Here is a 21,706-nt window from a genome sequence, read left to right on the forward strand (position 1 = left end):
GTGTTTCTGGACCATGTGGGCCATAACCCTGATGGATTTGAAGAAACTAACGGAGCTTTTTTTCTGAAGTACGCACACGTGAATATGCATTTTATTAGGTTTTGGAGATTCCTTAGTGTGCGTCCTTAGGGGGTCCAGTGGTGCTAAGAGATTCAGCCAGCAGAATCCCACACTTTAATTATCTGTGTGTGTGTGTGTGTGTGTGTGTGTGTGTGTATCCGTGTCCGTGCGTGCACATGCAAGACCGAAGCCCACTCCACTGGGTTTTGTAGGCACTACTCTGGACATTGGGAATGACAAAAGTCCCTGCTTTTACAGAGCTTATATTTTAATGGGAGGGGGGCAGAGACAAAGAAAATCAGTAAATCTGTATAGAAGGTTACACGTTCAGTGCTAAGGAGAGAGACACAGCAGGGAAGGGACTAGCGGAGGGTAGAAGGCCAGCGTGTGGGATGTGATTTTGAATCAGGCCGCAGGGAAGATCTCTCTGGGAAGGTGAGGTTTGGTCCTTTGCTCTGTCAAGTCTACTTTCAAAGGCAGATCTCAGGCAGCACAACGGTAGGCATTTATCAGAATTAACATCGAGAAGAACAGAAAGGAGTGTGCTCTGTTGCTTTGCTTTTAGTCAGACTGCTTCCGGAAGATATTTTGTCAATGAAGGAGCTGGGAATCCTAGCTTTTTAGTAAGTGTTAGGATTTTGTAAGAAGACTGGCTTATGTCTGTCGAGCTCATAAAGTGATGTCTTTCTTCCTGGCCTGGTTCACCTACTAGATTTTTCAACCCCATCGTGCTTGAAAGTGCCGGGCCCATCTCGGTTTTGCATTCTGCTCTTGCCATTGGTACGCCTTGTTCCTGCTTCCTCACCGGAGAGAGGAGACTGCCCTCAGAGGATCTGTGGGGGGAGACAATTTGGGATCAGTCCCCAGGCAGGAATGAGGATCTTCGGGACAGAGTGCACATGCAGGGCTGAAGCTCTGGGGGCCTATACTCGAACCGGAGTGGTCAGGAAAAATGTTCCAGCAGCATTGACTTTCAGGGGCACCTTGAAGAAAGACACTGTTGTTTTGGAAGAGCTTTGGCACAGTAGGTGTTGAGGCTGGGAGGGTGTCAGGCAGGGATGTGCCTGGGGGGGCGGACAGGGTGACCTTGGGCTGGAGCCTGTGGTGGTTACAGGGCTGGGAGGCAGGATGAAGCCAGAAGTCCCCAAGCCCAACAGTGGAGCTTCTTGAGTGATCTGGTGTGAGCGCGTGGGTCCCAGGTGTGGACAAGGAGAAACCACTGACCTTTCAGGGCCCGTCTTGGTGTTGCCGTAGGTCTGGTTTTGTCTCCCTGTGTAACTTTGGTTTTCTCGCAGCCCTGCACGTCAGTTGACTTCCCTAAAGACACCCGTGTTGTTTCCTTCTCTGTTTTATGTGAGTACTACTCATTCGCTTCTCTTGCCGTTAACATGGCCGTGGTGATCCCCTATCAACCAATTTGCACCTGGACCAATTTTCGTAATACACACTGAGGGGCTGGTTTGTGCTGCAATCATTTTGATGAAATGTATTTATTGCCTTTGGAAGCGGTGCCAGCATCTCGTACTAGCTTTTCAGGAAAATCCCATGGAATTAACCCCTGTGGTCTGTTTTTTCTTGCAGGTTTTTAACAATCATTTTTTTCAAGTGACTATTGACGACCTAAGGGCAGAACCTAGTAATCTCTCGATGCTGTGCCATGCGGATTCTTTGGGGATTTTACCAGTACAATGGTGCCTTAAAAATGGAGTCAATCTCACACCTCCCAAAGGTTCGTATTCTGTAGAAATATGCAGGGTTTGGGTGGTTCGCGGGAGGGGGGCGTCGTACTGTCACCGAAGCGTGGCTTTGTTAATCTCCAGAAGTTGAGGTTGTAAACTTTTTCAGCATCGTGGGACGAGTGTGTCTCACAGGTGGCTTGACGCAGGAGTCTATCCCCGCTCCCTCCCCGGTGAGGTGCGTGACTTTGGTCTTCTCGAGAAGTCCGCTTCTGTCCAGCCAGTTCCCTGTTGGTTATCATGTGTGGGGCTGCTGGTGTGCGTGACAGGGGACACAGCATCACTAGGTGATCAGGGTTGGCTCAGCGCTTCAATGTGTCTGAGAAGTGGGTTTAAAAATGCAACAAGGGACACCTGGTGCCTCTGTTGGTTGAGCATCCAACTTTCAATCTCAGCTTAGGTCCTGATCTTGGAGTCGTGAGTTCGAGCCCCACGTTGGACTCCACGCTATGCAAAAACAAAAACAAAACCAAGCAAACCAAAACAAAACAAAAAATGCAACCACATGCGGAAGAAGCATTTCTCAACATTTGCATTTCCAGTAATTTAAATTTTCCCCAGAACTCGGTCACTCTTCTGATAGCCAACAATTTGATGCCATACCACATAAAAATAATGCAGTCGGGAGCCAGGTTGCAGGCACATAATTTCAAACTGGGACCACGTACCACATTGCTGTTGGTAAGAACCGCGCCCGGGGTTCGCGTGGTGTGCTGTCCCTGACCGAGGTGATGGAGAGAGCAGCCAGATGAAAGGAGAGCAGGCGGGAAGGAACTCAGAGGGGATGGTCGAATAATCCGAGGGAAAGGGGAAGAGATTCCCTGGAAGAGTAAACTTATGATGGGATTCCAACAGCAACCCACAAATAATACGGGGCTTCCGTGCTGACCTTTTCAGCTGGCCGGCGACTGGATTATGGGTAGCGTTCACCATGTTGGGGGTCTAACATCTTGGGGGAGGTTAGGGTCCAGATGCCTCATCCCAGATGCTGCCTCTCATGCTGCTCCTGCCTCGCTTGTCTGCCCTGTGCTCTGCCGGGCTTCTCTCAGGCACTGTCCTCCACGCTCACCCCCACTGGGGGATGCCTGATGCGTGTTTCCACCTCCGCCGTTGATCCTTCTCGTTAGGGGACTGCGTGGCAGAGCGTGAGCTTGTCACAGTGTGGTGAACTTCTGGAGACCATGGTTTACCCTGTTGAACGTGCCTAACTCATTTCATCCTCAAAATGAGCCTGGCCCCGGGATGGGGCTCAGTCACAGAGAGCTTCCGGGACCCGCCTGAGGCCACATCACAGGGCTGATAAGTAGCAGTGAGGGGGTCGGCCACAAGTCTGTGTGGCCCTGTGGTGAAGACCCCAGTTCCTGAGGCCCCGTGTGTGCCTCCGCATGGGTGACTCTGGCCAGATGGCCTTTCAGTTTTCAAGACTGTCACATGGGATATCAACGGGACCCTGCCAGTGCTCTGCACAAACAACAACACGAGTCTAGGTATCTTTATCATCCTCTCTGATGGTCCTACAGCATTTTCACTGTGACGATCTCCCGGGAACAGATCAGGGAAGTCCTTTTCTGCTGCAGAATCTAGCAACAGGTCACTTGCTTCGTCTGAAAGTCCCATGGACCGTCTCTAACCTCGTGCTGGCTAATGGAATTAGAGTGTATGTGCGGAGGGGTCCCTGTCATTTGAAAGACTTCTAGATATCCAGAATGCTGTGTGGTTTGACTTTCTAAATTCCCAAGTAGTAACAAGATCTATTTAAGAATTTAAAGAAAAAATGAGTTGGGTAAAAAAAAAAAGGGGGGGGGGGGGAATATCCGTATATGCATTTTGGCTGCTCGATTATTCCATTAGGCAGGGGTTAAATGTCTCCCAGATTTTTGGTTTACCAAAATGTTCCCCAAATGTCTATAGATATTTTAAATATATTTCTTATGAAACTTAAGTGTTAGAAATATGTTTTGGAAAAGAGAATGTTGGTGTAATTTGGATATTTATTTAGAAAATGGGTTTGCCGGTTGGATAATTGCATTCCGTGATATTTGGAGACATACCGTTGGAGAATTACGGTTCTAGGGTATAATCTTTTCAAGTGCCTGTGGTTGCAGCAGAGTCTTGGCTTTAATTACTGAATTCCTATCATTCTGTGGGAATATATTTGTATATTTATATATACGTTATGCACATGAGTAAAATATATTTGTTTTTGTAATTAAAGCAAATTAAAATGGAGAGGTGCTGCCGGAGGTTTCTGTGGTGGTGATTTTATGGTTTCCTTGTGACGTAGTTTGTCACATGGGTTACGTGTCAACAACATAGAGTATGTAGGATTTATTACACATGTTGAGAAGTGAGTTTCACTCTTTTCTTGTGTGTATGTTTTCCACGAACATATTAACATCGTTTGGATTTCTGTTAGAAATGGAAACACTGCGAGGCGCCTGGGTGGCTCAGTGGGTTGGGCCGCTGCCTTCGGCTCAGGTCATGATCTCAGGGTCTTGGGATCTAGTCCCGCATCGGGCTCTCTGTTCAGCAGCGAGCTGCTTCCCTCTCTCTCTGTCTACTTGTGATCTCTCTCTGTCAAATAAACAAATAAAAAATCTTAAAAAAAAAAAAGAAATGGAAACACCGCTTAAAGGGACAATGTACTGCCTGTTCCCGAAAAGATAGCCTACTCGCTCCCCAGTGGGAAGCAGCTGATCAAACAAGAGATACCTGGTGGTCTGGGAAGATTTGCAGAGAACATAGAGCCATACTTACATTGTTTTGACTTTATTTCTTAATTTAAAAAAATAATCTGTCTCCCGACTTTAAGGACAGAGAGTGTGTAAACTAGAACCTATAGGCAGGTTTCAGTAGGTCTCTGGGAAAGCAAATGCTTTTCCCATAAGGAAAGGGCAGAACCTTGGAAGTTTTATTGCATTCACTTAAAACCAGCACAGGACAATTCAATATTATAGGCACTATAAAAGGTGATCCAGCAAGTAGATAAATCAGCTAAGCCAAAGTGTATATAGGTTATCAGCCGTGACTTGCTGTTTTTAAACTACTTGATTTAACCTCGTTGGCATGTCACTTGAAGGATGAGCTGTAGGAGGAGAGGAGCAAACATCCCGTCCAGGGGGATTTCGGAGAAAATATTAAGCCTTTCCTTTGGTTGCAAGTCTGTTGTAAAATGGGTGTGCAATGGCTCAAAGTAGTCTGTTTATCCCAGCACCTGTCTCCGCTGTTGAGCCCTCTAGTAATTGGTGCTTACATTGTTAACATGACTTCAGAAGTAAAGGTGTGCTTTTCATTCTTATCGAGACGCAGAGTAGCGACCCCTCATTGGTACGGTCTTTTCCTAAAGAAAAGGCTCCAGGCACTGACTGATGACCTTTCCCCATTTGGTGATCTGCTGTCTTTCAGACGGACCAGAGGGGACAGAAAATAACAAATACCCACACTCCTGAAGCAGGTGCTGGCGTTTGGCTGTGTTTGATTTGGATTTTTATTTTATTTATTTATTTATTATTATTTTTAAAAGATTTTATTCATTTATTTGACAGAGAGAGATCATAAGTAGGCAGAGAGGCAGGCAGAGAGAGAGGAGGAAACAGGCTCCCTGCTGAGCAGAGAGCCTGATGCAGGACTTGATCCCAGGACCCTGAGATCATGACCTGAGCCGAAGGCAGAGGCTTTAACCCACTGAGCCAGCCAGGCACCTCTGATTTGGGTTTTTAAAAAATGAAATGAGGCATTATAGAGTAAAGAAGACTGTGTCACCTCTGACTGTCTGTTGCTCCCACTGGGTGTCTGTTCCATCGGTGATCCCGTCGGTATTTTGGGCATCTGACTGTGTATCGTCACAATCACCCTGGTCCAGGCCACGGTCAGATCTCTCCAGGGCAACCCTCGAGCGTGATGGTTGGCTGGTGCTGTTACGATGTACACATTAAGATACTCGTGTTTTAAGATGTCCCTCTGGTCCAGAGCCTGCCACCTCACTCAGTGGCAAGCGCAGGTCACGGTCCCAGCTTCCAGCTCCCACTAGTTCCCCGTCTGCCTCATTTCCTAAGATGCCCTCCACCCCAGGCCTTGTCTTTCCCGGGACGTGACACTCGGTCCCCTTATGCGGCCATCTCCCCCCTCCTCCAGTCTCGATGGAGGTGCCGCCTTCCCGGAGCGGTCTTCCTTCACTCTCTTGTTGAGTATCAATTACAGATCCCCCCCCCACACACACACCATTTGTCACCTCCTTCCCTGCATGGCCTTGCTGCACAGAACTTCTTAGTGTGTCAGATGCAAGTCGTATAGATTTTACTTCTTTGTCCTGTTCCCGTGTGTGTCTCTCCGCTGCAGCGAAAGATCCAGAGAGCCAAGATTTTTCTCCATTTCTGTGCTCATCCCCAGCAGCCAGACGAGTGTGGCTCTTGGTCAGTGTGTGTTGAGCGTTGAATGAAGTCCAGCCTACGTTCTGTGCTTGACCCTTCCCACCCTTCCTCTCTGCCATGACTTTGGCGCCCCCCCATCCCCCCCCACCCATGACCATACCCACCTTCCTAAACCTGTTGCACTTCCACTGCATGACTTGGAGGCTCTCACTGTTTGCTGGACAGCAGATCTTTTCAACACGTGCACACGGTAGGACGCCACGCCTCTCTCTATGCGACGCTCACCCTGTAGCGTCTGTAGATATTTCTCCATGTTGGCGCGTATTGATGATTCATTCATTTTGCCTGTTGCGTGAGCAGACCGTAATCCTTGAAATGCAGTTCCCATCGAGGGCCTCTGCAGGTCGTTCCTGGTTTCTGTGTTGTGAATGACATTCAGATGTGCCTCTGTGTACATGTGCCCGAGTGGGAGCGGTCTCTCTGGGGATGCATCCCGCTGTGGGATGGCTGCTGAGGCTCATGTTTTGCATCCTCCTCGCTATCATGAGTGCGTTGGGCTTGAACATGGCCCTTCCGACGGCTGTGAAATTGGTCTCCCTGTTAAGCTTTGGCGTCCCTAATCACTGGCCCGGTGGAGCAGTTCCTCGTTCGCTTGTTGGCAATTTGTACTTCCTTTCCATTGTTGATTATACTTTTTGCCCTTCCTCTGTTGATTATAGAAGTATTTATATTTGAATATGAATGCTTTCTTTGCTGACCACGTGTCGGAGTCTAGCCTGTGCTGTGTTGCTTCGCTTCTAATGGTATTTTATGTTATATTGAAATATGGAATTGTAATGTTGTCAAATACTACCAGCCTTTTCCATTATGATTTGTTTATATGTCTTTGGAAATCTTTCTTTATTGATGTCCTCTGTTTTTTTTTTTTTTTTAATCTTGAGGTTCCATTTTCTGTATTTAGCTCTTTTTAATGTGCTTGGAGTGAAGTTTTGCATAGCATGAGGAAAGAAAACAATTTTATTCTTTCTCTGAAGTTGAATTGGATTTTCAGATTCACCCATTGTCTCAGCATCACGAATTGAATAGTCCGTGATTTCCTCTCCGATCTGTAAAACCACCACTGGCATACAGGGAGTCCTGTAAGGGGTGAGAACCTTTTATCTGTTCTTATTCTGCTTCGCTGGTCTGTTTGTCCATCTCTGCATAAATACTTTTTCATTTATGTCTTGATATCCATCAGGCGAATCCCTCCACTTTTTCTTCCTTTTCAAAATTATCTTGGTTGCTTTTGGCAGGTTATTTTTGCAATTTGGATTTTACAAGAATCAGTTTGGAAGAAGAATCCCATTGGATTTTAATTGACAGTGTGTGGACTTAATTAATTGAAACAAATTGACATTTCATTATATTATCTTTTCATAACTTCCAGTCTTCTGCTAGAATTTTTCCGAGGTACATTGTCCTTTTGCTTGCTGTTGTGAATACGTTCTTTTTTTTTTTAATTCATTTTTTTTTTTGTAATGACTGTGGCCTGTATAATGGAGTACCACTGGTTTTTGCACGCTTATTTCCTATCCAGCCACCTTTGTAAGGCAGTGTCCCCCCAGAGCAGTGTGTGTAGGATATGGACAATCTGACACTCGAAGGTTTTGTAAAACTAGCTTGTAAAACCATCTGGCTGGTGCTGTTCTAGTTTGTGTTCTGTTGACTATGAATTTATTTCCTTGAGTGGTTAACTTTAGTCATGGTTACCACTTCTGTTTGAGACAATTTTGGTAATGTGTATGTATTTACAGAATTATCTGCATTTTTTTGGAAGATTTTATGTATATATTTGACAGAGAGAAAGAAAGGGGAGTGGCAAGCAGAGGGAGAAGCAGGGTTGCCGCCAAGCGGGGAGCCCGATGTGGGACTCGATCCCAGGACCCTGAGATCATGACCTGAGCCAAAGGCAGTTGCTTAACCCACTGAACCATCCGGGCGCCTCCAGAATTATTTGTTTTAGCTGTGCTTTCAAATGTACTGTCAGTATTCTGTTAGGTAAACTAACTGTTCAACCGTTATATATCACAAAAAATACATATTACCTCTCTGTTTGTTCTGTAATTTTCTAGAAGGTTCATCAAAAAATCATTGTGAGATTGAGGTTTGTCAGCTTGTGTGTGTGTGTACATGCGTGTGTGTGTGTGTGAAGCATGGTAGGACGTTGAGGTCTGGGATTTTTGGGCTCGCTACTGTTGACCCTCTATCCCTAGTTGGTTACTTTGTTTTAAACCCCTTTTTGATGCTCACATTCATATGTCCCGTTATGTGGGTTGTGATTTTCCATTGTGAACTAGTTTTCAGTGGTGGTGGTGATTTCTGTGGGAGTTCCAGAATCCTTACAGCGAGGTACTTCCTTCCCTCCAGCTTTGTGTTAGGGCCCACCCAGTGTTGTAGGATCTTTGCAAGTCCTGGAAGTATTTATTTATTACGATCTTTATCTCCCCCACCAGAAAGTAAGGATTTTAAAAACCAGTTTTATTCACTTCTCTATCCCCAGCACCTAAAACAGTGCCTGGTACATGGAGGTGTCCGTGGATATTCAAGGAATGAATGAATGAATGTCACGTCTGTGCTGTACAAAATTGTAAAATGGTACAGCATGCCCACATGGGCCTCTGGCTTGGTGGAGCATGGCACTCCTCTCTTCTCCACTTACTCAGAGCCCTGGACTGGGAGCAGCTGTGTCTGCGCCTTCTCTCCTAAGTCTCTGATCCCATTGTCCTGTTGTCGCAGACCAGGCATCAGATGGGGACCAGACGTTTTGTGATTGTCTCAGCCCCTGCGGCTCCACTCCCTCTAGCCCATGGCTGTTTTCTACCCCGTGTGAGCTCCGAGCGTTCACTGGACGGGTCAGCTCTGCCTTTGTGGCCCTCGTGGCTTTTTTGGAATCTGGAGATTTTCTTCTCTTTTGAGCTATGTAATTATTTTTATTATTACTATATGTGGTCTCCATCTGAGAGGGTCTATCCTGTTACTGGATTTGGAAGTCTCTTCTCATTTCTGGCTTTCTAATTGATTCTTGAACAAAAATTCGCTTTTGATTGAAAAGAATTGGGGGAGTAAAACTGTTTGGGTCATTTTTTTATATCTGAAAATTTTCCAGTGGTTGGAGACGGCATCCCTCCTTTCACTTATGCCTCAGTCCCATTGTTCAGGATGCTTGCCATGGCTTTGCCATTGGCTGATACTTACATGATGTTGGACTCCCTCCTGGGGACATGCCACACCTCCTAACATTATGGTTATGATTCACATTAATATTTTGTGACAAAGAAGTGTCATAGTGTCACCTATTGACATTAAATGCGTTTCAGCGTTGGTTTTTATTCTAAAAGATGAGGAAATTGGCATAGCTGGGGTTTATACTAACTTGACTTATTTATTTCCACCCTTTTCCTTATTTTCCATGGTTCTTTTGCCTCTGCATTATTCTCTGAATGTAAACACAGAAGAATTCAGTTGGAAATGAATGTGTGTGTTTTAAAGATCTGCACCAGGGGGAACTTGACTGAATGTCAGCTGGGGAAGTGAGGGAGAGGGCAGACTTCGGGGGGTAGGGGCGGCGTGTAGCTCTTTAGCAAACAGCATGGGTGAAAGGAAGGGCTTTTGTCAGTTGCGAGTGTCTTTGCCTTCTTGCCTGTGAGCCTGTGCGCAGACTCATGGCGAGTGGCATTGAGGGATCGTTGGGAAGCCCGGCTCAGGAGTCAACAGACGGGTTCCCGGGGCTGTGCCTGCGCCCTGCTGTCTGTGGTCCTGCTTCCTCATCCGTGTGGTGTGGACATGCCTCCTGCGTGTACACCTCGTGCTGTGAATGTGCTCTGAGGTGGACCTCTCCTTGTGGGGCTGTGTGTTCTTCAGTGGTGTGGTGGGTGTCTTCCCAGGTTTCTGTCCCAGTTCTCCACGTCGGCCTCCATCCCGGAGTCACTGTTCCCGCACCGTGTGCGTGTCCTTCTCGGTGGCTCCTTCTCAGTGCCAGGGTGACAGCTGGACCTATTTCATCTTCTTACCCTCATCGAACCAGAGGCCGGCAACCTGGAAACTCAGGGAAAAGTGATTGAATTAAATGCATTTCCTTGTTTGAGAAAGTGGTACTACTTTTTAGGACTTCTGTTTGTTTTTTTGTTTTTTTTTTTTTTGGTTAAAGATTTTCCTTTAAAGATTTTATTTATTTATTTGACAGAGAGAGAGAGAGAGCGTGCACAAGCAGCGGGCGTAGCAGGCAGAGGGAAAGGCTGACTTCCCCTGCTGAGTACAGAGTTCGATGCAGGACTTGATCCCAGTTCCCTGGGATCATGACCTGAGCCAAAGGCAGATGCTTAACTGACTGAGTCACCCAGACATCGCTTAGAGACTACTTTTTTTTTTAATTTATAGATTTAATAATGTATTCATTCTTTAAAATTTTGAGAAAAAGGAGAGAACTTCCTGTCCTGGAGAAACCTCTTTTGGTGTACAGAAATGCTTTCAGATTTCTGTTTCCCAGAATATGTAACTTTGTGTATCGACTTACTTATTTATACACACTAATTTGCCACTTACTTGGCAAAAATGTCTCCTACATTACGTGACTGGAAAGTTCCATGATTTGCAGGTAAAGAAATGATTTAAACACGTCCCCATTGTTTGTATGTATTGGGCTCATCTGCTTTGATGCATAAAATGTTTGCACAGCAATCCTATTATTTCTGTAGGATGCTTCATAGTGGAATTACTGCTTTTTCCTCACCCCAGCTCACTCTGCCCAACTCTGCAGTAACCCCCTCCCCCACTCTTTCTAGAACATTCCAGACATGCTCCTGGAATTTCACAGTTGTTGACCCCTCCCCCGGCCCGCCCTACTCCCAGATGGCCACAGGTCTTCCTTCCTCAGTTCCTCGGACTTTCAGCTTTTCCTCAAGACTTACATCCCTGCCTCTGCCCCTTCTCTGCTTCTCTGTGTAACGCTCTGATTGTCTGACTTTTTATATTTGTACATTATGTGTCTCCTCTCATTGAAATGTATGCTTGCCTGGGGAAGGGTTTTTGTTGTTGTTGTTTTTTTCACTTCTGCATGCCCAGTACTAGAACTGTGCCTTTATAGGTACACTCAGTCAGTGCTTTTAAATGATTGACTGTGTGTGAGCAAATGGCTTGAGTGGAGGGGAGACACCTTCTTAAAGGTTTTGACACATTGCCCAATTGACATCTGGGGTGGTTTTTTGAGTTACATGCCAACTGGCAATGCATAAACACCTGTTTCCCAACGGTCTTTACAGTGGTGGATCCTAACTATTGTCCTCCATTTTGCCAGTTGAATAGATGGCAAAGGTGATTTTTTTTTTTTTTTTTGCTGATGTTATTTTTGAAGATTGTATAATTTTTTCATATTCACTCAGTATAGAAGAGCAGCTCTTACTCTGTCTCTTTTATTACAGAAAGATGTCTTTTTTTAAACCCTTACCCTAACCTCCACCCTACTATGATTATCTCATGGTTGTCATGGTTCACTTCCTGGTGCAAAGGGCATGAGACTACCATGATTATGTAGGGGGTGGTTGTGGTGGTGATTCACTTCCTGGTGCAAAGGTCAAGAAGACTGCCATGATTATATGGGGTTGTCATGATTCACTTTGTGGTGCTGAGGAGGTGCTGATTTCCTGGAGGAACTGGATAAAATCAGGATTCTGTTAGCAAATGAGAAGCTGGAGGTTGGCTCTCGGGAGGTGCTCATGGTGTAGCTCAGGTCACGTGTGAATTACCTCTTCATTGGTTGACTAGTACCTTATTTTTTCTAATGGAGCAAAGGTGCTTCACTTGTAAGTAATTTTTATTGAAATAATTTATGATCACTATCAAGACTTGGAAAATATAAAGAGACAGAAGAAAAAAAAGAATCCATGAGTCCCACCATCCAGATAACTGTGTTGTTAACTACCATTACTAAGATTTCCTTACACTTCCTCGGCTCTTTTTCTTTGCATACTTTTCTATAAATTTGGTAATTCTGTATATGCTTATGCCAGGCAGTCTTTCCATCTAAACCTGTAGCATTGATGTTTTTATATTTTTTTTATAAACTGTGTGCAGTTTCATGCCTGTATGATTTTCCATGGATCTTGGATGAGTTTCCTTTCTGTTCTGATTTGGGGGTGTAAAGTGGTCCCCATCTCCAGATTGAGCAGTAATAATGCCATTGTATGTATCTTAACGTAGGACACTTTTTCAGTTTTCAGGATTGTTTTGAAACTGTTGTGAAGTTGTCATGTCAAAAGTTCGTGAACATTTTTACTGCCAAATTGTTTTCTAAAAGAATTACCCACTTGCACGTCCAATAGTAATGTTTGCAAGTGAGGCTGTCTTGTGCCAATTAATTTGTATCATAAGGAAATGGGTCATCGACCTGTTCTCTTTTGGACCCGTAACAGTTGGAACTTCGTTCAGAATAAACACTAATAAAAGCTTAAATAACTCCAGTGGCTGTGGTTCAGTGGTCCCCTGTGGCAGCTTGTTGCAGATTTTAATAGCCCAAGGGGTTTTGATTTCCTTTTTTCCCCCCTCTGTTATTTTCCTCCCTCCTGTGTTTACAACATGTTTTCCTAGCTACAGTTAAGCCTCAGTACTTCTTGTTCTGTCTTTGTTGATTAATGAGTATAATTGACCCCTGTTGTCTCTATTATATAAGCCACAGCAATTTGTTTTTATGTAGCAGTTATATTCTGAGCTGTCACAAAACTGCCTTACAAAGAGCGAGCTCATTATCAGCCCGAAGGAAAAGAATTTTAAGTGATGAAGTGAATAAAGGTTCCCAAGAGGAGGGAGGAGGAGGAGGAGAGGTCTAGGCTGATCGGATAGTCAAGGGAATGAAGAGCTTTGGGGGTAGAATCATCCATCGTTGTGTGGGTACCCAACAAGTCTTGGTTCTATCTTGAAATCATTAGATTAAAAATGGCTCCCCTTAGAGAGAGTCTGGAAGACTGGATAGAGAGGGATTGAACATAGGTCTAAGAAACCAGAGAGCACGATATTTGATGAAGTGGGTTGAAGCCCATGGGAAGTTCATGGTTATAAATGTGATTATAGAAAGCCCAGCTTATGCCTCTGTGGAGGGAGTAGAGGTGACTTCTACGTTGGGAAGTTTTATCTGACTATAAAGAATACCCAGGTTTCCATAGTATATCAGAACTTCCATAGTGTATCAGAAAATGGATTGTTATTCATTTATATATATATTTTTTCCTATATGGCCTCTTCCCCCATGATCTTGATGAAATTGTTGTCAGCTCACAAAAGTTACTAAGCAGCAGAAGCCCAGGGAAGAGACATTGGAACAGAATGAGATCTTGCCCTTAACGAAGTCAGTCTGCCACAACCCCAAATGAATGGGGTCCTTCTGTTGCAGGATTTATCTTGTCTTCCCCTATTCCGTGGAGAGCTTTTAGGAAGTACCTTGTTTCATAACCTCTCTTTATCTACCCTGCCACATTTTTCTCACAGGAAAAGAGGAAGGAATTAACCGCAGAAGGACGGGAAAAAATCCTAAGTAGCCACGGTAGAATAATGAATAATGGTGGTTCTCAGTTACAAAATGCAACAGCTAGACGTGCCTTAAAGGTCTTTCCTTTGCTTTGTGAATAAGGGAATTCGGGCACAGAAGGTTCCAGTGGTTCTCACCTTGTTTCACACAGCTCTGGGGAGAGCTGACTCTCAAATCCCAGATGTCCTCCTTGGGTACGTCACATAGATTCTGAGCATTTTGAGCTGTCTTTGGGCAAATTCTTCTGTTCTTACACATTAATGTAAAGATTTGCTCTCAAACAGCCCCAGAGAAGCCCTTCCCCAAGTGGAGGCTTTATTATTCGTAAAGAAACTTGCGTGATCTTGTTGAAAACATGTTTTGTTTATAAGTGTTCAGAAAAAGGTTGATTTGATCCCTTCCAGAAACTTCTGATGAGAGAGTCCTTTCTGGAAACCCCTGCTGGAAATATCCATTTGGCTCTAGAGAGAGGGGTTGGGGGCAGAGACAGGTGAAAAAACTTCCAGAATCTCTTCGAAACTCTCTTCCAAGAGTACAGCATCTCAAAACTTGAAGAATTTTAACTCCTTGTTGGAAAGAAATGAGCAGTTGTCAGCCTTTATAGAAAGATAGGGATGTCTTAGGAAGAAAGGGGGGGTACTTCTGCCACGGATGGTCAGCAGATCGGAGGGCCAAGGGTCAGGCTCTTGGCCAGAGGGCAGCTGCCTTCTTGGTTAACCCCATCTCCATCTTCTAAAGAAACTCGGTAAATTGAGCTTCCCTAATGAAAAGAAAATACTGCCTTGCACTTGGGAGTCCAAATGGAGGTAGGAGGCAACCGGGATCTTGACTTTCTTCAGTGAAGAATTCCTGGAGTCACTTTGCAGCTGTGGGATTTAGGAACTACAAGTCCCCATGTTAAGTGAATTCGCAGGTGTAGGATTTATGATGATATGGGGAAGAAAAAATGGGGACTTGGCTCAGAAACATACTTAAGAACTCCCTTGTGGATTTATTTTCCGTACGCTTAAACCCATCAAGAGAGAATGCTCAGGTGAAGGTTATGGTGACATTTTACACGATTTCTGTTGATCCCCGTTGGCTTCCACTGCTGTCCTCTGTTCACAGGAAATGCAAATGACACTCACAGGAAAAGGTGTTTCATTCTGCAGGTTAAACTGTACACCCAGTGCGACGCTTATTTTAAGATTCGGAACTGTTTCCTCTTCCCATGACCTTCCCAAGACCTTCTCCCATGTCTTATCATGGTGGTCATGACATGACTGTTAATTGTGCCCTTCTTGCCATATGAAATGAATAAAGAACGGGAAAAATCCACCTTGGGAAGATCTGTATTTCATTAAGTGTAGTATGTGGGAAGAGCTGTCTTTCGAACCCCCTCCCTCCAGGTCTCCAGTGTGCCCCTCCAAATCCTCACCCAGAGAGGCCTGACTTTGCTGATTCGCTCCTTCCTTCCTCCTCTGTGGTGCACCCCTAAGGCAGGGCCGTTGCTGCCTTCCGTGCCTTTCCAGGCTTTCTGGGGAGAACCTCAGCTCCTTGTTCGCTGTGTGTCCACCTACTGGTACTCTTTAAAAAACCATCCCCCAAGGTGGTGTTTTCCAGTAAAGTTTCATGGTTCCCATGACGATACCACGAAGCAAGTTCGCGTGAACTCAGGATTTACGGGGAGGGAGGAGTTCCTGGAGATTTCTGCAAACGTGCTGTGTGGGTGTGTGGTGTGTAGTATCCTGGCTCATCTGCTCTCCCCCAAAACAGATCGGCCCCGCCCCCGCGTCCCACCTTGGCCTGGTTTCAGGGCCCCTATTACACTAACGACGGTACACCTTACGTGCATGTTGGACTTCACATTTTCCCACGTTCCCCTCAGAAATCTGACCCGCCCTCTGGAAGCAAGGAGGACTTCACCCTCTGAAGCCCTGTCCTTGGGCCTCTTATTATTTTAATGAGAGGCCAACTCTAAAGCTGTTCGTTTGCTCTGAGCTTTAGCTTGACGAAGGCTGTTCTGTCTGTGTTTTGCCCCGTGCAGGTTACTCTGGTCAGGACTTCGACTGGGCCGATTATCACAAGCAGCACGGGACAGAGGAAGCCCCTCCCTTCTGCTTCAGAAATGTAAGCAGCTTGGTTCTTACTACTCCTTCTCTCCCAGAGGGCGTCCACCATCACTTTTGTCAGCTGCTTTCTATTCCCTGGGCGAGATTAGAGGGCTGCCGTGGACCGCAGGAGCATAAGGCTTTTGTAGTCCTGAAAAGTCCTCTTTCGGGTTGTGCATCAGGGTGACTCCGGGCCGTAGTCACAGACGACGGTCCAGGGTGTTCCTGATCGGCATGTGCTTATGACAGTGAGTCTCAGCCTCCTGGGAGCCTTTGGCTTCATCATCCGAAATCTAGCCAGCAGGTAAGGAAAGGGAGGAAGGAGAAGCTCGTTCTGCTTCTCAACACGGCAGCTGATACTGACATGATACACCATCCACCTTCCGCTGGTGAGCACCAGTCCCTCAGCCACACTTGCCATGAATGAGACTGGGAGACGGGCCATGGCCTGGGAATTGTTCCAGCCACGAGTCCGTACTGTAGAGAGGGGAGGACACGTTTGGGTGTCCCCTGTGCCACCATGGCATGTGTATTTGCTGTGTGGGGCATACTGTAGATAAGCCCATCGATAGGAGGCGCTCTGCCCTTGAGCTATATTCCCAGTATGTGATCGTCAACTTCTTTCCTTGGATCACTTCGGTAAGACGCTAGCCCAGCAGTTCTCTGCTTTGCTTACTTTACGCTGCTTCCTGGTTCAAGTAGAGCTGTTGGCTTGATGGCCCATGAAACAGCCCCGTGTGAGTGTGTATGTGTGTGAGTGTGTGTGTGCACACATGTGTACTCGTTTAGTTGTAGGAGTTGGTCATCTAAAGTAGCTTATAAATTATTCATTGAAACCTTATCAGCCCTAGGAACTATGAAAAGGGATCTGGATTATTATTTCTGTTTTGAGAATGAAGCATAGATATATAGTCTTGTGCGTTAAACACGTATTCAGTTATGAAAGTTAATTCTTTATGCTAAAAAAAAAAAAAAGACTCAATCCTCCAGTTGGGGATAGTGGATAGTACAGAGAGAGAGAGAGAGAGAGAGAGAGCCCCTAAATCTAAGACCTTTTCTGGGCCTGTGCTGCTAGAGCTGCTGATTCCTTGCCACTCCCTTACCCACCCCCCCATAATTTGGACTGTGGGACTCACAGCACACGAGAACTGAGAGTCAGAGGGTTTGGCTTCTTGGAGAAGCTCAGATGCGAGCATGAGCCAGAGGTGGATTTCGAAGAATGAAGTAGGTTGATCGGCGGGCCAGCTTGTACTCACGTACATGGAAACACATCAGCGGCAGAGTTGAAAACCAGGGCTCCTGAAATGACCAAAGGGCCCTTCTCCTGGCTGACGCTGTGTTTGCACAGTTGTTCTTCTGCAGCGTGGAAAGCTCCTCGTGGTGAGTCAAGGTGGTAGGACGGGGAGGCTGTGTGGGCCTGCCACCGTGAGGATAGCTGCGGGTCAGCTCCCAGGGCTGATCAAGTCCCAGAGCGTCTCACTAGACTCTTTACCATAGTGCCATCTCTTGTCACAGAGTCCTGGCCTTGTCACCTTTCACTTAGGATTGTGGACATACTTAACCACATCCCCCAAACCCCCTGGAGTTGTGCTTTCTACCTGACAAAAGAAATATCCCTTCCTTAACACTCTCCAGCCTTGGGAAGGAGGGAAATCCTGCCATGTCCCCTAGTTTTGTACATAGGGAGTGTTTTCTTCTGTGACAACATGGTTCCACTGCGGCTGCTTTCCACCCATCCTCTGCTCCCGTTCCGCCAGCCGCTGGCCGTGTGCAGTGTCGCCGTGGAGCAAGTAGCCGCATCCCCAGGTGGCCTCTGAGCTTTCAGGATTTAGCTTCCACGATGAAATTGCTCCTAATGAATATGCTGGCATATTCATTAGGAATGCACTTGTTACAAACATGCCCTCTTTGTTTCTGGCCCTCCGTTTATTTAATCGACAGGGTCGTTATCAGCCTGTTGGCATGTGCATTGCATTACCAATGCTTTGCTGAATTTTGTTAGCTCGCTACAAGTGCTCTTTAATGGAATGCTTATTATGAATTCATTTTTTAATTGTGTGTATGAGAGGAGAGGTGGTGTGGAAGTGGATTTCCCTGGGGACGTTTAACAGTCTCCAGGCAGGGCTGAAATGGATTGACACAGCCAAATGCTTAGTAAAATAAACTCACAGGTAACAGTTTTGCTATTGATCTTTATAAATTACCCTCAAGCAGTGAGTTGAAATGAAAATAGGTTATGCGGTTGTCGCTTTCCCTTATTAAGGAGGATAAAATGCATTTTAACTTACTTAGAGGCTTTTCAGGCAGCCTATCAAGTCGTATTATCAAAAAGAAGCTCAATACATAGATGTGGATGGGGCAGGACGACTTGCAGAAAAATAATCCACCTAAAATCTCTGTGTTTCCTATTTCCAAAGAAACATAAAGGAAAGGTGCAAATTGCTTTCTCAACATTTGCTGGATAATTTTGTTCCGGTTACATAAAGATATAATTGCATTTACAAGTTAACCTGCATACAAAGAGTTGTGACTGTGAATAACCTCGGTTTCTCCCCATGGGTCCACATAAGGATGTAGTCTCTGTTATTTACAGGAACCTGTTAATCTCAGTTTATATATTTCAAAATAGATGTTTTCAGTATTGTAATGTCTGATTGAAATGTATAGTAGTGGATGGTTTTGGAAAATTTTATATTTATTTAAAAATAGTGCTAGGAGGGAGTTTTGCTTTGAGTATTGGCTGAGTATTGGCTGAATTGACCCTCTGGCAGTTAACTATAGATTCTGGACAGGATACTGAGACAACAACCTTGGGGGTGTGGCAAATAAACAAAAACGAGCAAATCTAGAGGAGAGCAGGTCGCTTGGAAGGAACACGATGGGTTGTGTGATCTACTTTTTTTTCAGACTTTTCTGACAATTGATGTATGAGGTAACAAAACCAGCAATATAAAAATCACAGTCTTTCTGGCCTGATGAGCCAGATAACAGAATTTGGGCAACCGCAACTGCTGGAAAGTGAAAGAAGTCACAGATAAGGAAGAGCCAGGAGAGAGAACCACAGATTCTGTGTATAAATTCTGCTTAAGTCTTTTTGAATTGTGTATTTTCCAGGCAAACTCCAGGCAGCCTAGTTAAGGCCAAAAGACTGAGTGAGAGTTTGAGCTCCTTCTCAAGAGACAGAGTGTGTCGTTTGAGTCCAAACAAGTTAATTGCTTGCTAAAACAGAAAAAAACAACGCTCTTGGGAAGAACATAACATAATCCAGAGTCTCTGCCACATACCATTTAAAACATCCAGACTTCGGAGTTGCTCAGCATATGAGGAAATTGGAAAATTCTCAGTAGAAAAGATAATCAGTGGAGACCAAACCCAGCATGACCCAGATGTCAGAATTAGCAGACATGTTATTTTAAAGCTCCCATTAAGACTAAGCTTGGTGTAAAGCAGTGATTCCCAAAGTGTGGTCTTTAGGCCAGCAGCTCCAGCATCATGTGGGAACTTGTTGGAAATACATATTCTGTGACCTTAACCTCAAATCAAAATGAATCACAAACTTTGGAGAAGGCCTAGCAGTCTTTTTTTTTGTGTATGGTGTTGTTGTTGTTATTGTTATTAAGATTTTATTTATTTATTTATTTGACAGAGAGGGAGAGCACACAAGCAGGGAGAGCGGGAGAGGGAGGATGCAGGACTCAATCCCAAGGCCCTGGGATCATGACCTCAGCTGAAGGCTGACGCTGAATCCAGGGGCCTCCGGCACTCTGTTTTTAAAAGGTTCTCTGGGTGATTCAGATGTATCCTAAAGTTTGAGAAGAAAATGTGAGTGAGAGGTAGGAAGTTCCAGAAGAGAAGTAGAAAGTATAAAAAAGAGAAATTCTAGGACTGAAACATAAAATATCTAACATAAGCAAATTCATCGGAAGGGCTTCCAGGCAGAATGGAGGTGACAAGGAAGAGAGCTGATGACTTTGAGGATAGAAGTGATCCTATCTGAAGAACCGAGAGAGAAAGAAGATTGGGGTGGGTAACGAGAACAAATCTCAGGGACCTGAGGGACGATATCATATGTAGTTGGAGACCTAGAAGAAATGGCCACAGAGACTACGGAAGAGAAAATGTAGGAAGAAACAATGGCCAAAAGTTACCAAAGCAGCTGAAAATACTAAATGCACAGGTTCAGGAATCTCTGTGGGCCCCAAGTAGCAAAAATAGGAAGACACCCAGCATAGTCAAACTGCTGATAACCAGACATAAAGAGAAAAATCTTCAAAGCACCCAGAGAAAAAAATGGTAGATCCCAAATAGAGGAACAGCAGTTTGAATGACAGTGAACTTCACATCAGAGACAAGGGACACCAGAAGACAGTGAACCAGTGTTTGTAGAGTCCTGAAAGAAATCAACCGCCAAAGCTAATGCTTCCTGAATGAAGAAAGAAACAGATACCTCACCAAGGAAGATAGACAAATGACAAAGAAACGTGTGAAAAAAATACTCCACATTTAATTTAATGCAAATTCAAGTCATGATTAGCAAGCACCGGACAGGGGCGCCTGGGTGGCTCAGTGGGTTAAAGCAAGCACCGGACATGTATTAAAATGGTTAAAATTGGACAGCTTGCCAATACCAAGTGCTGAGGAGGATGTTCAGCCACTGGAATGCCCCACCCTGCTGGTGGGAATGCAATGTGATCTATGGAAACTAATTTGGTGGTTTCCTAGAAAGTTAAACATACATTTACCATATGGTCCAGCAATTTCTTATCTAGAGAAATGAAAGCTGCACTCTGGGCTGCATTGTAGTCCCCTAAATTCATACAGTGGAAGTCCTAACCCATAGTACCTCACAGTGTGACTGTATTTGGAGTTAGAGTTTTTGAAGAGATAATTAAGGTAACATGAGGCATAAGGGGGAGCCTTAATCCAGTAGGACTGTGTATGTATCAGAAGTGGTAATTAGGACACAGACCACGTACATGGAGGAGAGACTGGAGACAACAGAGGGAGAAGGCGGCTGTCTACAAGCCAAGGAGAGCGTCCTCAGAAGAAGCCAACCCTGCTGACACCGTGATCTCAAGACTTCCAGCCTTTGGAACAGCGAGACAAATTTTTTTGTTAAAGCCACCCAGCGTGTGGGATTTTGTTACCGTCTTCCAAGCAGACTCATAAACTCTGTTCACACAGAAACTTGTGCTTGAATGTTTATGGCGGCTTTATTCACAATCACCAGAAATTGGAAACTGCTCGAATGTCCTTCAACTGGTAAATGGATGGACTGTGGCACGGCCCTAGAAACTACTCAGCAGTAAAACAGAACGAACTACGCATTCGTGGAGTAGCATGGATGAATCCCAGATGCATTTTGCTTCAGTGGAAGAAGCAAGACTACACAGTGTATGGCTCCATTTAAAGCGATCTCACGGAAAAGGCAACACTGTCGGAACAGGACGCATGCTCCTGAAACTGGGAGCCAGAGAGGGACTGATCACCAAAGGGCCAGTGCTAAGGCGTTTTGGAGGTGAAGGGACTGCTGTGCCTGTTGATGCAGGTTATCACTGCGGGACTCTACAGGCGTTTATCTAGCAGCCCGAACCCTCACGGAACAGGGCACCGAAACGAGTGAATGTTCCTAGGTGGAAATTTTTTGAAAAGTGAATTAAAAATAATAAAAGGGAGCCAAAAGCCACAAATTTGAAATAAATACGGTTTCAGATGAAACTGTCGGATGTCACCACCAGCTGACCTACACTAAACAGCGCCCAAGAATGTTCTTCGGGCTGAAGGAAATGATGCCAGAAGGAGACTCGGGCCGTCTCCCCGCACCCACGAATGTGCCCAGGACTGCTGCGAGCGAGGAATGGAGGGAAGGAGGAGAAATGTGCGCCTCAGTGA

The 21,706-nt window shown here is 45.2% G+C and overlaps 1 protein-coding gene across 10 annotated transcripts in view; it reads left to right on the plus strand.

Moving 5' to 3' along the window:
* The window catches only part of SFMBT2 (Scm like with four mbt domains 2), a 233,291-nt gene that overhangs the window by 148,712 nt on the left and 62,873 nt on the right, over positions 1–21,706 (plus strand). For all 10 annotated transcript variants that reach the window (XM_046012380.1, XM_046012377.1, XM_046012379.1 and 7 more), the window contains 2 exons: positions 1,642–1,789; positions 15,751–15,833. In XM_046012380.1, coding sequence (XP_045868336.1) covers positions 1,642–1,789; positions 15,751–15,833 — 231 coding nt within the window. The remainder of the gene's footprint in view (positions 1–1,641; positions 1,790–15,750; positions 15,834–21,706) is intronic.

The sequence above is a fragment of the Meles meles genome, chromosome 7, assembly GCF_922984935.1.
Source record: "Meles meles chromosome 7, mMelMel3.1 paternal haplotype, whole genome shotgun sequence".
NCBI classification, from domain to species: domain Eukaryota; kingdom Metazoa; phylum Chordata; class Mammalia; order Carnivora; family Mustelidae; genus Meles; species Meles meles.